The 16,524-nt window shown below is 39.5% G+C and overlaps 1 protein-coding gene across 20 annotated transcripts in view; it reads left to right on the forward strand.

The window, feature by feature from the left end:
• Positions 1-16,524, forward strand: part of mbnl1 (muscleblind-like splicing regulator 1) — a 174,786-nt gene that overhangs the window by 139,727 nt on the left and 18,535 nt on the right. For 12 of the 20 annotated variants that reach the window (XM_061920138.1, XM_061920136.1, XM_061920139.1 and 9 more), the window contains 4 exons: positions 2,451-2,690; positions 5,961-6,014; positions 10,944-11,097; positions 15,710-15,745. In XM_061920138.1, coding sequence (XP_061776122.1) covers positions 2,451-2,690; positions 5,961-6,014; positions 10,944-11,097; positions 15,710-15,745 — 484 coding nt within the window. The remainder of the gene's footprint in view (positions 1-2,450; positions 2,691-5,960; positions 6,015-10,943; positions 11,098-15,709; positions 15,746-16,524) is intronic. The other 8 variants (XM_061920144.1, XM_061920146.1, XM_061920148.1 and 5 more) reach the window with 3 other exon arrangements.

The raw sequence follows: 16,524 nt of genomic DNA on the forward strand, positions 1-16,524 counted from the left end.
ACAATAATATTTTTTTCAAATGTATGATGATATAATATTTTGTTTTATTAGTAGAGATGATTCAAGTGTAAATATATGTAATTGTACACAGTACATTTTTTTTTGTAATACATTTATAAATAAAAGATAAGATACTTTATTTACAAATATCATTTCCAAGCTTTTGGAGGCCACACAAATTGATGTGGTGGGCCAGATCTGGCCCCTGGGCCCTGAATTTGACACTTCATAGTTGTACTATGAAGTTGGTTATACTATGAATTAAAAATAATTATAACCATAGTTATAAACTATGGTTATAATTCTTTTCGAACATTTTTACAGTTATAACATATTAAATCACATATGTCCGAAAAGGAGAAGGAAAAAGCAGAACTTATTTATTTAAAACAAACTACTGTGGTGATTTATGGGGCAAAAGAAACACATGAGGCATTTTAAGATTATTGTAATTTCTGGAATTGTACATCATTAACAGACAGAAAAGGCTTGATGAATCATAATTTCCATGAATACATTAAAAAAATATATATTTTTTATTCTGTGTCAAGCACGTGGTAATCTCCAAATGCTGAAAAGGTATATTCATGTTGCATCAATTACAACATTAAATGACAGTGTTATGAATTGCATTATTATTATTTAGCCATCTATACAGGAGCTTAAGTTAACATAATTGCTTTATTTGCATGTCAAACTGAGGAAATGATTCCACCGACAGCACTATAGTGGTTGTCATCACAGTGGAAACTGTATAGGTTCTTGAACTTGGTTCGTAAAAACAAAAGTTTGTAAACTGAAGCAAATTTCTCCATAAGAAAAAAATGTGAATATTAATAATGTGTTATATTTTATTAGATTTTAGTAAAGGTTTGTACACTTTGAGCACATTATAAAGTACTATACAATATATATCACACAAACTTAACAAAGAGATAAATGATAAAATGATAAATGGGTTGTACTTGTATTGCGCTTTTTTACCTTCAAGGTACTCAAAGCGCTTTGACACTACTTCCACATTCACCCATTCACACACACATTCACACACTGATGGAGGGAGCTGCCATGCAAGGCTTTAACCAGCACCCATCTGGAGCAAGGGTGAAGTGGCTTGCTCAGGACACAACGGACGTGACGAGGTTAGCACTAGGTGGGGCTTGAACCAGGGACCCTCGGGTTGCGCACGGCCACTACCACTGCGCCACACCGTCCGGATCAACTTTTTATTTAATAACAAAGTCAAAAAACAACAAATAGCTGAACTGTCTAGCCGACACACTGTCACTAGCCGTGTGGCGCGCTCAGTTTTTAATCACAAAACTCCTTAACTTCAACAGCCAGGTTGCTACAATGATTTGGAATTTTTCTTTGAAAAAAATATACACTTGGTTATTTTCCATTTACTATTTAGCAGTGTCGACAACTCTGTGGATATTTCCTAAATGTTTTAAACCTGTGGTTCTCAAATGGGGGTACGCGTACCCCTGGGGGTACTTAAAGGTATGCCAAGGGGTACATTAAATTTTTTTAAAATATTTAAAAAATAGCAACAATTCAAATATCCTTTCTAAATATATTTATTGACTAATACTTCAACAAACTGTGAATGTTAGTTCATAAATTGTAAAAAGAAATGCAACAATGCAATATTCAGTGTAGTGAACAGAAATACAATCATGCAATATTCAGTGTTGACAGCTAGATTTTTTTGTGGACATGTTCCATAAATATTGATGTTGAATATTTCTTTTTTTTTTTGTGAAGAAATGTTTAGAATTAAGTCAATGAATCCAGATGTATCTCTATTACAATCCACAAAGAGGGCACTTTATGTTGATGATTACTTCTATGTGTAGAAATCTTTGTTTATAATTGAATAACTTGTTTATTTTAAGTTTTTAGTTATTTTATATCTTTTTTTCCAAATAGTTTAAGAAAGACCACTACAAATGAGCAATATTTTGCACTGTTATTCAATTTAATCAATCAGAAACTATTGACATTGGGCTTTATTCTATTTCTTTATCTCTTTTTTTCAACCAAAAATGCTTTGCTCTGTTTAGGGGGTACATAAATTCTAAAAATCTTCACAGGGGGTACATCACTGAAAAAAGGTTGAGAACCACTGTTTTAAACCACACATTTCTTTCTTTGGACTCATATGGGCTAGCAAAACATGCTCTAAAAAGTAACACAGAGAACAGTAGCGAACAACAGTACTGCTGTGCTGACTCAATGAGCAGTGGAGGTCGATCAGCCAGCCCACAATGACTGTGCTGCCGGGCACATAATGGCTGACGATGAGTGAATTTTACATGCGTACACTAAGTCAAAGTATGTTTCCATGCGGTCTGTCAAGTATTTGCAATGAGGTGTAAATCAAGGTTCCACTGTATATGTACTTGCAATTGACTCTGTATTAACAGTAAAACTGTCTTTTACTATAGGTGTGTCGCGAATACCAGAGGGGAAACTGCTCCAGGGGGGAGGACGACTGTCGCTTTGCCCACCCAGCAGACAGCACAATGATCGACACAAACGACAACACGGTCACGGTGTGCATGGACTACATCAAGGGCCGCTGCTCCCGCGAGAAGTGCAAGTACTTTCACCCGCCGGCTCACCTGCAGGCCAAAATCAAGGCCACTCAGCACCAGGTGAACCAGGCCTCCGCAGCCGCAGCCATGGTGAGCCAACCATTGCCCCATACGGTCACACTCACCTTTGAGCCAGTCGGGACGCCTGCCATGTTAGGTCCAATTTTCAAAGTCTAGCTCAGGGGTCCCCAAACTTTATAACTCGGCGGCCGCATTGGGTTCAAATGTTTTTTACCAGGGGCCAAGTTGTATATTTATATATAATACAGGCCAAAATTTTTGGACACACCTTCTCATTTCAATGCGTTTTCTTTATTTTCATGGCTATTTACATTGTAAATTGTCACTGAAGGCATCAAAACTATGATACCTGTGAAGTGAAAACCCTTTCAGGTGACTACCTCTTGAAGCTCATCGAGAGAAGGCCAAGCGTGTACAAAGCAGTAATCAGAGCAAAGTGTGGCTATTTTGAAGAAACTAAAATATAAAACGTGTTTTCAGTTATTTCACCTTTTTTTTTTAAGTACATAACTCCACATCTGTTCATTCATAGTTGTGATGTGACAATCTACAATGTAAATAGTCATGAAACTAAAGAAAAAGCATTAAATGAGAAGGTGTGCCTATACTGTATATATACATATATGTGTGTGTGTGTGTATATATATACATATATATATATATGTGTGTGTGTATATGTATATATACAGTATATATATATATATATATATGCATGTGTGTATATGTATATGTATATGTATATATATGTATATATATATATATATATAATGTTTTGTTTATATATATATATATATATATATATATATATATATGTGTGTATATATATGTATATATATATATATATATATATATATATATATATATATCCATATATTCCTCGTCACATTATCGATGGGAAAATACATTGTTAGACAATATAATTTGCCTGAGTGGCTCTGAGACACCGAGAGTAACAAGGTAGAAAATGTATTAGAAAGGACAGATATCTATATATATATATATATATATATATATCACACTCCTCAGCCTTCCCGGTAAGGTTTATTCAGGTGTACTGGAGAGGAGGCTACGTCGGATAGTCGAACCTCGGATTCAGGAGGAACAGTGTGGTTTTCGTCCTGGTCGCGGAACTGTGGACCAGCTCTATACTCTCGGCAGGGTTCTTGAGGGTGCATGGGAGTTTGCCCAACCAGTCTATATGTGCTTTGTGGACTTGGAGAAGGCATTCGACCGTGTCCCTCGGGAACTCCTGTGGGGAGTGCTCAGAGAGTATGGGGTATCGGACTGTCTTATTGTGGCGGTCCGTTCCCTGTACGATCAGTGCCAGAGCTTGGTTCGCATTGCCGGCAGTAAGTCGAACACATTTCCAGTGAGGGTTGGACTCCGCCAAGGCTGTCCTTTGTCACCGATTCTGTTCATAACTTTTATGGACAGAATTTCTAGGCGCAGTCAAGGCGTTGAGGGGTTCCGGTTTGGTAACCGCAGGATTAGGTCTCTGCTTTTTGCAGATGATGTGGTCCTGATGGCTTCATCTGACCGGGATCTTCAGCTCTCGCTGGATCGGTTCGCAGCCGAGTGTGAAGCGACCGGAATGAGAATCAGCACCTCCAAGTCCGAGTCCATGGTTCTCGCCCGGAAAAGGGTGGAGTGCCATCTCCGGGTTGGGGAGGAGACCCTGCCCCAAGTGGAGGAGTTCAAGTACCTAGGAGTCTTGTTCACGAGTGAGGGAAGAGTGGATCGTGAGATCGACAGGCGGATCGGTGCGGCGTCTTCAGTAATGCGGACGTTGTACCGATCCGTTGTGGTGAAGAAGGAGCTGAGCCGGAAGGCAAAGCTCTCAATTTACCGGTCGATCTACGTTCCCATCCTCACCTATGGTCATGAGCTTTGGGTCATGACCGAAAGGATAAGATCACGGGTACAAGCGGCCGAAATGAGTTTCCTCCGCCGTGTGGCGGGGCTCTCCCTTAGAGATAGGGTGAGAAGCTCTGCCATCCGGGAGGAACTCAAAGTAAAGCCGCTGCTCCTCCACATCGAGAGGAGCCAGATGAGGTGGTTCGGGCATCTGGTCAGGATGCCACCCGAACGCCTCCCTAGGGAGGTGTTTAGGGCACGTCCAACTGATAGGAGGCCACGGGGAAGACCCAGGACACGTTGGGAAGACTATGTCTCCCGGCTGGCCTGGGAACGCCTCGGGATCCCCCGGGAAGAGCTAGACGAAGTGGCTGGGGAGAGGGAAGTCTGGGTTTCCCTGCTTAGGCTGTTGCCCCCGCGACCCGACCTCGGATAAGCGGAAGATGATGGATGGATGGATGGATGGATGGATATATATATATATATATATATATATATATATATATATATATATATAGTTAAGGTTTCTGTGGTTTATCCGTTATACAGTGCTCAATACCGGGGTAGAGTGGAATATACGTTAGGTCAGGAAAAAACACAGCGGATATAATATCAGATATTATATCATCCCTGTGCCTGTTTTGCAGGTTTCCCTGCTGGTCAGGTAAACCTGATATAGCCTGTGTGTTTTTTTCTGACCTAATGTGTGTGTGTATATATATATATATATATATATATATATATATATATATATATATATATATATATATATATATATATATATATATATATATATACATATATATATATATATACATACATATATACATACATATATATATATATATATATATATATATATATATATATATATATATATATATATATATATTTATTATTTTTATTTTATTTTATATGTTTATTTTGCACACTGGCAGACCGTAGTTTGGGGACCCCTGGTCTAGTTTGTAAACATAATCTGGTTCTACTCCCTCTACTTGAGGATATTTTTCTTCTTCTTGACATTCCAGATAGTTTCGTCATGCATAAACTTTTGTTTCATAGCCGTATAAGTCACTTTTTCCCCCTTACTATTGTTGACGGAGCTGCGGGTGAATGATTGCAATGTGACTCTGACTTGGACGTGCACAGTGTACTGTCTAATGCGACCCAGCTAAGTAATGAGTGAACAATGTTTTCATTGCTGCGTTCATCCATTTGTGTAACGGTAACTAATGTAGACGAGTAGTGTGAAGACGACCATGTAACTGGTAGAGCTAGTGTCCACACTGTGCATGCCTTAGTCCTGTAATCCCCTTGTACAATTGCATTCCAATGATTTGTTTTTTTATTTGTTTTGTTTTTCTCACCTATACCCAAACTGCACTGCTGCCCCCATGATGCACCTCTGCTTGCTGGTTTATGTTAATGCGCTTGAACCCCATTGGCCCATTGCCATCATGTGCTCGCTGCCTGCTAATTAAGACTCAGTCGGCTGTCAAATCACTGAAGCGACCCCTCGACGCAACCTTTGACCTGGTACTATGACCTTTCACCTTTTAGCTTGGCATGTGGCTTTGTTGTAGAGCAGTGTTTTAACCAATGTTGTTGTCTTTGTCTCAGTGTGATGTCTGTTTTTCCTTCTGTCATTCGTGTGTGCAATGAAATGATCGTGGCTCCTCCCTTTTGGGGTTTCAGGGGAACTGCACTTTTTTTGGATTTTGCCCATCATCTACAAACCCCAACAAAACCAGTGAAGATGGCACGTTGTGTAAATCGTAAATGAAAACAGAATACAATGATTTGCAAATCCTTTTCAAATTATAATCAATGGAATAGACTGCAAAGACAAGATACTTAACGTTCAAACTGGATAACGTTATTTTTTTCAAATATTAGCTCATTTGGATTTTGATGCCTGCAAGTGCAAGTTAAAACTCAACTATGCAAAGCCAAAGCCATTTATCAACAACACCCAGAAACGCCGCCGGCTTCGCTGGGCCCGAGCTCATCTAAGTCGGACTGATGCAAAGTGGAAATGTGTTCTTTGGTCTGACGAGTCCACGTTTCAAATTGTTTTTGGAAACTGTGGATGTCGAAAGAACCATTCGGACTGCTATAGGAGCAAAGTTGAAAAGCCAGCATCTGTGATTGTATGGGGGTGCATTAGTGCCCAAGGCATGGGTAACTTACACATCTGTGAAGGCACCATTAATGCTGAAAGCCACATACAGGTTTTGGAGCAACATATGTTGCCATCGAATGTGACATCTTTTTCTGGACGCCCCTGTTTATTTCAGCAAGACAATGCCAAGCCACTTGTTACAACAGCGTGGCGTTATAGTAAAAGAGTGTGGGTACTAGACCGGCTTTCCTGTTGTCTAGACCTGTCTCCCATTGAAAAGCCTAAAATACCTCAACGGAGAAACCGGACTGTTGAACAACTTAAGATATACATCAAGCAAGAATGGGATATAATTCCACTTCAAAAATGTGTCTCCTCAGTTCCCAAACGTTTACTGAGTGTTGTTAAAAGGAAAAGCCATGTAACACAGTGGTAAAAATGCCCCTGTTAGAACTTTTTTGCAATGTGGTGCTGCCATTAAATTCTAAGTTATTGATTAATTGCAAAACAAAATTATGTTTCTCAGTGTGAACATTAAATATCTTGTCTTTGCAGTCTATTCAATTGTATGTAGGTTGAAAAGGATTTGCAAATCATTGTATTCTGTTTTTATATACCATTTATACAAGGTGCCTACATCCCTAGTTTTGAGTTTTGTACATCAACAATACTTATATGAGACATGAACACATATGTCTTTACCCTTGGAGAGTTCTAAATATTGAAAAACTGTTAGTAAGAGGCAGCTAGATATCAAAAAATAAATCCCTCTAAAAACACATTCTAAAAACCTCCCACAATGTTGTATTTACATGCTGTATGTAATGTAGTTAAACTGCACATATGCGATAACATGCAATATTTACAGTATTTTTAGTATTACCGAAACGTCTTTTCACAAAGCCTTTAACGTATCAAATAACAACAACAAAAAACAGTGCCTTGCAATGTCTGAGCTCACTGGGATGCCGATCATATCTTTCTTGAGCTGATAAATTCCGATTTATATTCACTCATCGGATTTAAAAAAAAATGCTTCTTAGTGATGTGTGCAATGAACTTATGCTGAGTGCTATATAATATCAAGTTAGTTAGTGGCGCGTAGATTTTCAAAGTTGACCAACTTCCCGGTTTGGTGTCACAACCTTCTACTAAACAGGCGTGACTCATGATTTATAACCTAGATTTAACGTTTACTCTTTCAAACGCAACACAGCAGAAGAAGCAGCTCAAGTTAGCTAGTAATGAGCTAGTAGCTTAAAGTGGGCTACCCAATAGTAGCTAGTTGCAGGCTAAAGACTAATAACGAGTTACTAGTGGCCGAGTAGTTATCTATCTATCTATCTATCTATCTATCTATCTATCTATCTATCTATCTATCCATCTATCTATCCATCCCTCCCTCCCTCCCTCCTTCCACCCAGCCAGCCAGCCAGCCATCCATCCATCCATCCATCCATCCATCCATCTATCTATCTATCTATCTATCTATCTATCCATCTATCTATCTATCTATCTATCTATCTATCTATCTATCTATCTATCTATCTATCTATCTATCTATCTATCTATCTATCTATCTATCTATCTATCTATCTATTTATCTATCTATCTATATGTCTATCTATATATCTATCCATCAACCTACCTATCTGTAGCTACTAGCGGGCTATTACCTAGTAGCAGGCTAGTAGCTTAGCGGGCTAGTAGCTAGTTGCAGACTACTCGTTCGTAGTTAGTGGTGGGTTAGTAGCTAGTAGCAGCCTAGTCACTGGTAGAGAGCTAGTAGCTAGTGACAGGCTAGTAGCTAGTTGTGAGGTACTCTCTAGTAGCGGTTTAGCAGTTAGCAGCAGGCTAGTCGCTAATAACGAGGGGCGGGCTACTTGCTAATATGAATTGATTAACGTGGACCCCTACTTAAACAAGTTGAAAAACTTATTCGGGTGTTACCATTTAGTGGTCAATTGTACGGAATATGTACTGTACTGTGTAATCTACTAATTAAAGTCTCAATCAATCAATTAATCAAGTCGCAGGCTACTCACTTGTAGCAATTAGCGGGATACTTACCAGTACTTTGTGGCGGGCGACTCGCTAGTGGTTGCAGAAGCATTATGAGCAACGATGTGTCAACGCCAGTAAAGTAGTTTCTCTGCGCACGCTCCGACAGCAACAAAGTTGCTATAGCTTGGTCGACATGTAGTTCACGGCATGCAAATGGAGCGTTGTTTGCGGGCTTTATCGATGGCCTGCATTGTTAGTCACTTGGCACGAGCAGTTTTTAAATATTTACAAAATACAAGGGAAAGACACGTGCTCTTTTCGGATTGGGGATGGTGGGCAAAATTCCACCCAAAAAGTGCAATTCCCCCCTTTTTAAATTGGGAGGCACCAAACACTCTTGAGTTGACAAGGAACCACAATCACTTCATAGTCTGTTGTGTCTCTAACAAAAGCAAGTAAAGGTTAGGGAATTAGAGCTTTAATAACGGTGGCATGGCTTCAAGTCTAACGCCCAAGTGTTTCGTGTTGTGGAGCTACAAGTAAGCATGGGTGTGTTGCAAATGCACGTCAGGTGGGGCTAAGAGGAAACAGTCTTACGGATACACTATATTGCCAAAAGTCTTTGGCCACCTCCCTTGACTCACATATGAACTTGAAGTGCCATCCCATTCCTAACTCATAGGGTTCAATATGGTGTCGGTCCACCTTTTGCAGCTATTACAGCTTCGACTCTTCTGGGAAGGCTGTCCACAAGGTTGCAGAGTGTGTATATAGGAATTTTCGATCATTCTTCCAAAAGCGCCATGGTGCGGTCACACACTAATGTTGGTCGAGAAGGCCTGGTTCGTTTTAATTCATCCCAAAGGTGTTCTATCGGGTTCAGGTCAGGACTCTGTGCAGGCTAGTCAAGTTTATCCACACCAGACTCTGTCATCCATGTCTTTATGGACTTTGCTTTGTGTACTGGTGCACAGTCATGTTGGAAGAGGAAGGGGCCCACTCCAAACTGCTCCCACAAGGTTGGGAGCATGGAATTGTCCAAAATGTTTTGGTATCCTGGAGCATTCAAAGTTCCTTTTACTGGAACTAAGGGACCAGGCTCAACTCCTAAAAAACAACCCCACCGTAATTCCACCTCCACAAAATTTCACACTCGCACAATGTAGTCCGAAATATAGCGTTCTCCTGGCAACCTCCAAACCCAGACTTGTTCATCAGATTGCCAGATAGAACGCGTTTCCACTGCTCTAGAGTTCAGTGGCGACATGCTTTACACCACTGCATCCCACGCTTTGCATTGGACTTGGTGATGTATGGCTTAGATTCAGCTTCTCGGCCATGGAAAACCATTCCATGAAGCTCTCTACGGACTGTACGTGGGCTAATTGGAAGGTCACATGAAGTTTGGAGCTTTGTAGCAATTGACTGTGCAGAAAGTCTTTGCACTATGCACTTCAGCATCTACAGAATCCTCTTTACGTGGCCTACCACTTGGTGGCTGAGTTGCTGTTGTTCCCAAACTCTTCCATTTTCTTATTATACAGACGACAGTTGACTTTGGAATATTTAGGAGCGAGGACATTTCACGACTGGATTTGTTGCACATGTGGCATCCTATGACAGTTCCACGCTGGAAATCACTGACAGCGGCCCATTCTTTCACACATTTTTGTAGAAACAGTCTCCATGCCAAAGTGCTTGATTTTATACACCAGTGGCCGAGCCAAGTGATTAGGACACCCGGTTCTCATCATTTGGATGGGCGGCAAAATACTTTTGGCAATATAGCGTAGTTCACCCACCTTTTTCAAAGATGGCCTCATGACGAAGGAGACTCTGCTTTCATATTGACGCTTTCTGAGACCATTTTTGAGCCGAGTCGGCGGGTGAGGTATCACCTGACACAGTTTATCATGGAGCTAGCAGTGCAGCCTCCCTCTCTGTCTCTCTCTCTCTCTCTCTCTCTGTGCTTCCACCTCTTGTTAGCAGCTGTTAATGCTTGCTCATGTTGCATCTAGTTAGTTCATGTTCCCATTGAAGAAAATCATTCATGGATGCTTATTAGCCAGTAGCTCCAGTATGCACCATGCTCCTGCTTGTGTAGTGTCCGGGTGCTGCTTGCTTGCTACTGATGATGTGATCATATTGTTGATGTACACACCAAGAATGTTGTAATGCTGCTTCTATGATGCCCTCTAACATGTGTTCCCTTTTTTTTTTTTTTTTTTTGTGTCCCCCCCACCAAAAAAAAAAACTCCCAACTCATCTTTCCCCCCCCCCCACAAACACACACTTCTCTATCTCTCTTATCGCTGACCTTCCCTCATCTGGCTGGGCAGGGTATCGCCCCCAATGTGATGGCTCCCCTGCCAAAGCGGGCGGCCCTGGAGAAGGCCAATGGGGCCTCTGCTGTGTTTAACACCGGCATGCTCCAGTACCAGCAGGCCCTGGCCAGCATGCAGTTTCAGCAGCAGGCTGCTTTCCTCCCATCAGGTATGCAAACCACGTAGCTTTGCGCTCTGATCACTCGGACCCGTGCCCGGATCGGCTTAACCCGGCTGCCGCTTGGCTGGAATTGGACGGATGGCGGTTCGGAACGGGGTGGAACCATCTATCCGACGTGTGTGCATTTAGACTTTGGATCGAGGAACGTTCCAGAGATGCATATCGAGATTGTTGCGGTGTGAAAGCTCAGGATGCCTCATTGGTTGCTTTGCATGGCCACTTGGAACACGCCTTCTACTAATTACTGGAACTAGAACACAACCTTCAGACTGAAGACGTTTCCACCAAGTGGTACAGTTCACTTGGTCACGGTGTGGTTTGGGTCAGGTACGCTTTGATCAGGTAATTATATTGACCCGAATATAAGACCACCCTAAATATAAGACTATTTTTTTTAAATCAAAATGACCACCTTGACTATTTAAAAAAAATCTAATCAAATTATGTTTTCAATGTCAGTCAAGCTCTAAGGCAGTGGTTCTTAACCTTGTTGGAGGTACCGAATCCCACCAGTTTCATATGTGCATTCACCCAACCCTTCTTTGGTGAAAAATAAAATATATATATTTTTTAAAATTCAAGACAAAGTTTTATGTTTTTGGTAACACTTTAGTATGGGGAACATATTCTAAGTAACAAAGACCTAATTTAGAGTTATTTGGACACTAGGGGAACATATTGAACATAGTGTCAAAGCGCTTTGAGTACCTTGAAGGTAGAAAAGCGCTATACAAGTACAACCCATTTATATTCTGAATCATAAATACTTAATTTAGAGTTATTTGGTTAGGGTTAGGGTCAGGGTTAGAGGGTTAGGGTTATAATAAGGCCATGCTGAATAAGGCATTAATAAATACTTAATAATGACTACTTAAGAGCCAATAAGTTACGGATTTGCATGTTAATCAGAAACTCATTAATGGTGAATATGTTCCCCATACTGAAGTTTTACTATGTATTTTTTACTGGTGGACAAAATGAACCGTGCATGAACATCACCTTGTTCAAAGAACAAAACCAACACAGTGCCTAAACTCACAAAGAATTACACCCCTGCAAATTAAGTCAGCTGTTGCCGTATCCGTAATACGCCGATAGGGAGAAGTTTGTATTTACACGATGAGTCGGGTGTTTTGACCTCCGCCGAACCCCTGAGGCCGACTCACCGAACCCACAGGGTTCGATCGAACCCAGGTTAAGAAACACTGCTCTAAGTAAAGACATTTTGTATGTGTGTTTGTGTGTGTGAGTAACAAGAAAAAAGCTCTGACTTGCTAGGGAAAAAGTAATTTGCCGCCTGCTTGTTTCATCTAGGGCTTCACGGTGGCAGAGGGGTTAGTGCGTCTGCCTCACAATAAAAAGGTCCTGAGAAGTCTGGGGTTCAATCCCAGGCTCGGGATCATTCTGTGTGGAGTTTGCATGTTCTCCCCGTGAATGCGTGGGTTCCCTCCGGGTACTCCGGTTTCCTCCCACTTCCAAAGACATGCACCTGGGGATAGGTTGATTGGCAACACTAAATGGTCCCTAGTGTGTGAATGTGAGTGTGAATGTTGTCTGTCTATCTGTGTTGGCCCTGCGATGAGGTTGGCAACTTGTCCAGGGTGTACACCGCCTTCTGCCCGATTGTAGCTGAGATAGGCACCAGCGCCGCCCGCGACCCCAAAAGGGAATAAGCGGTAGAAAATGGATGGATGGATAGTTTCATCTAAATCTGTACGCCCCGCATATAGGACAACCCGTCTTGTTCAGAAAATTCCGATATAAAAGTCTTATATTCGTGAACATTATTATATTGACCCCAATAGAAGACCACCCTGAATATAGGACTATTTTTTTTTTACATCAACTTTGACCTTTTTTTAAAAAATCTAATCAAATTATGTTTTCCATGTCAGTCAAGCTCTAAGTAATGACATGTTGTGTGTGTGTCTGTGTGTGTGAGTGACAAGAACAAAAGCTCTGTCTAGGGAAAAAGTTATTTACCACCTGCTGGTTTCATTTAAATCTGTACACCCCGCATATAGGACAACCCATTTTGTTCCAAAACATGTTTGTATAAAATTTTAATATTTGAGAACATTGTTATATTGTCCGAATATAAACTGACCGTGGATGTAAGATACTTTTTCAAGACCCGTTTTTGAAAAAAATTTAAGACAAGATTTTCTACTTTTTTTTTTTTTTTTTTATCAAATCATGTGTCAGTCAAACTGTAAGCTAAAAAAATATTTCTTAGGGAAAAAAAAGGGTCTTATATTTGAAAACCTTATTCTGACCCAAATTTTTAAAAGATCCCGAATATAAAAAACTCTTTTTCAAAACCCTTTTTTTGTAAAAAAAAGTTTTTTAAAACTTAAGAGAGACCATATTGACTTTTTAAAAAATAATCTAAATAATTAATGTTTTTGTCAGTCAAACTCTAAGTAATGACAATGCTTTGTGTGTGCATATGTGAGTGCCAAGAAGAAAAACTCTGACTCGCTTTTATCGAAGTAGTTTTTATTTATTTAATGAAATTATGTTTTCGATGTCAGTAAAACTCTTAAGTAATGACATTGCTTGGTGTGTGCATATGTGAGTGGCAAGAAGAAAAAGTCTGACTTGCTTTGGTCGAACTTGTTTGTTTTTTTTAAAGTAATAATATTATGTTTTCAATCTCAGTCAAACTGTAAGTAATGGCATTGCTTTGTGTGTGCATATGTGAGTGACACGCAGAAAATCTTTGATTTGCTTTGGTAGAAATTTTTTTTTTTCTTTCTAATGAAATTATGTTTTCAATGTCAGTCTAACTCCTACTAATGGCGCGGTTCCATCTGTGATTGTGTGATTAACAAGAAGAAAAGCTCTGACTCAGTTGTTGAAAAGGTTAGCATTTATAATTCTGAAGACAGCGCATAAAAGAGAACCCATCTTGCCTAGAAAATGTTTCTGTGTAAAATAAAAGTCTTATATTTGGGTCAATAGAATAAGTTACAATGTGTGTAGTCAGTACCTGTAAACAAAGGGTTTTAAATATATAGTAGTGCTCTGAGCCTATGGGGTACAGTTCAGAACACTGCTACACAGTTATTATAAGGTACCAACACCACCCAAACTTACCGCTTGGTGGAAATGTCGTTTACAAGACAACAGTGTAGTTTTTGAAAAGGCTACCTATTACCCAACACAGCTGTCAAAACATTATTTCTTTGAACTGACAGCGTACGTTAAAAAAATTAAAGAATGCTTGGTGATGTCACTTGGTTGAGCAGCGGTGTCCAAAGTGCGGCTCTAAGCTCGTTTTTGTACTTCCGCAGACAAACGTGAGAAAAAAAAGAGCATAAATGGGTTTCTGAATGGAGAAAAAGTTGATACAGTTTTGTCTTTTAATATCCAAATTTGTATTAAATATCAAAGTGGCGACATAAAAAAAAAAAATAATAATACATATATATATATATATATATATATATATATATATATATATATATATATATATATATATATATATATATATATATATATATATATATACAGTACAGGCCAAAGGTTTGGACACATATTCTCATTCAATGCGTTTTCTTTATTTTCATGACTATTTACATTGTCGATTGTCACATCAAAACTATGAATGAACACATGTGGAGTTATGTACTTAACAAAAAAATTTGAAAGAACTGAAAACATGTTTTATTTTTAGTTTCTTCAAAATAGCCCCCCTTAACTCTGATTACTGCTTTGAACACTCTAGACATTCTCTCGATGAGCTTCAAGAGTTAGTAACCTGAGATGGTTTTCACTTCACAGGCGTGGTTGAAGCTCATGGAGAGAATGCCAAGAGTGTGCAAAGCAGTAATCAGAGCAAAGGGGGGCTATTTTGAAGAAACTAGAATACAAAACATGTTTTCAGTTATGTGTTCATTCATAGTTGTGATGCATTGAATGAGAAAGTGTGTCCAAACTTTTGGCCTGTCCTATATATACAGTACATATACAGTATATATACATACATACACACATACATATATATACACATTTATGTATGTATATGTATGTATGTATATGTATATATATATATATATGTTTATATATAGATGTTTATAAATGTATATATATATATGTATATACATGTGTATGTGTATGTGTGTATATATATATATATATACATACATATTATTATTTTTTCTCAGACACACATTATAAGCACTTTTCAAAGCTGCCTCAACAGTGCTGTTGTCATGTAGACACACAGTCAAAGGGATGCTTCAGTTGACCGGTGTGCTTCTTGTTGGTGGTCATTCCAATTTAATGAGGGTGGTCTGGGGGCGGGGGGCTTCTGCTGGATGGTTGACATCTGACGGTAACCTAACAGAACCCTGGCTTCTAGTCGCATTCTCCTCCTCATGATCCGTTCACATTGTTTTGGTACTTGCAAAATGTTCCATATTGACCTGCATCATACTTGAGACACATGACTGACCAAGAAATTTTAACCTCCCCCCTACCTTATCTCTCCCCTCCCCCTCACTCTAATGAACCTTGTGATGGGCTGTTTTGATTTCTCTCCCCATCCCCACCACTACTATCCAATCCACTTCCTGTTGCACTGCATGATGGGCAGGCTCTATATTCTGCATGACCCCTGCAGCCGGCGTTGGTAGGTTCCAGTTCTCCTTCTTCAGTTCTGTGTGACTTCCTGTCCTTGTGGCTTGCATGCGGCGTCCAGAGTGTGTTAGTTCAATGTCTGTGGCTGACACCGCTATTAAAGTGACAATATCTGTAGGGAAATATTTCAATGTTATATGTCTTAATTGGATTGTAGTTGAAGTTGATTCCTTACCATGTTGCTTCATCACCTACCTTCTCATGCTTGTTCTCAACCTGGCTTCCTGCTGTTTAACCTTAGAGTGCCTTGACATGAAAACCCAGGGGGACTTCAATTTTAACCTCCCGCCTTATCACCTGTGCTAGATTGACTCAAATCATTTGTTTTTTGCAGTAGCATTAATGCTTTAATGTAGTCCCCGACAAGCAACAAGACACAGCCCAATTTTTCAATAACTATAAAACATGTCTGAATCTTTTCTCAAAGAACCCTATTAAAACCAGAGAGCTAAATTCAGTTTCATGTATTAATTTCAGTGCTCTACCAGCCATGTTTTATATTGCTGGGAATTAGGTAGATTAAAAATGTCTGTAAAATATTGAAAATGCTAGACCAATTTTATCTTTGTTACAGTATAGAAAAAAAATGTCCTATTGATTTTGAATACAAAGGCTATAGTAGCTGATCTCAGAACCATTTTAAGCAATGTTATTGTATATTTTAACATTTTTGTGGGATCTAAATTTTGTCAAAGCAAGAATATTATTGACCTTTTTCAGGTATTCCTATATTGACGCTAGAGTCCTACTGGTTCTGCTATGAGGTGGCGA

The sequence above is a fragment of the Nerophis ophidion genome, linkage group LG14, assembly GCF_033978795.1.
Source record: "Nerophis ophidion isolate RoL-2023_Sa linkage group LG14, RoL_Noph_v1.0, whole genome shotgun sequence".
Taxonomy (NCBI): Eukaryota; Metazoa; Chordata; class Actinopteri; order Syngnathiformes; family Syngnathidae; genus Nerophis; species Nerophis ophidion.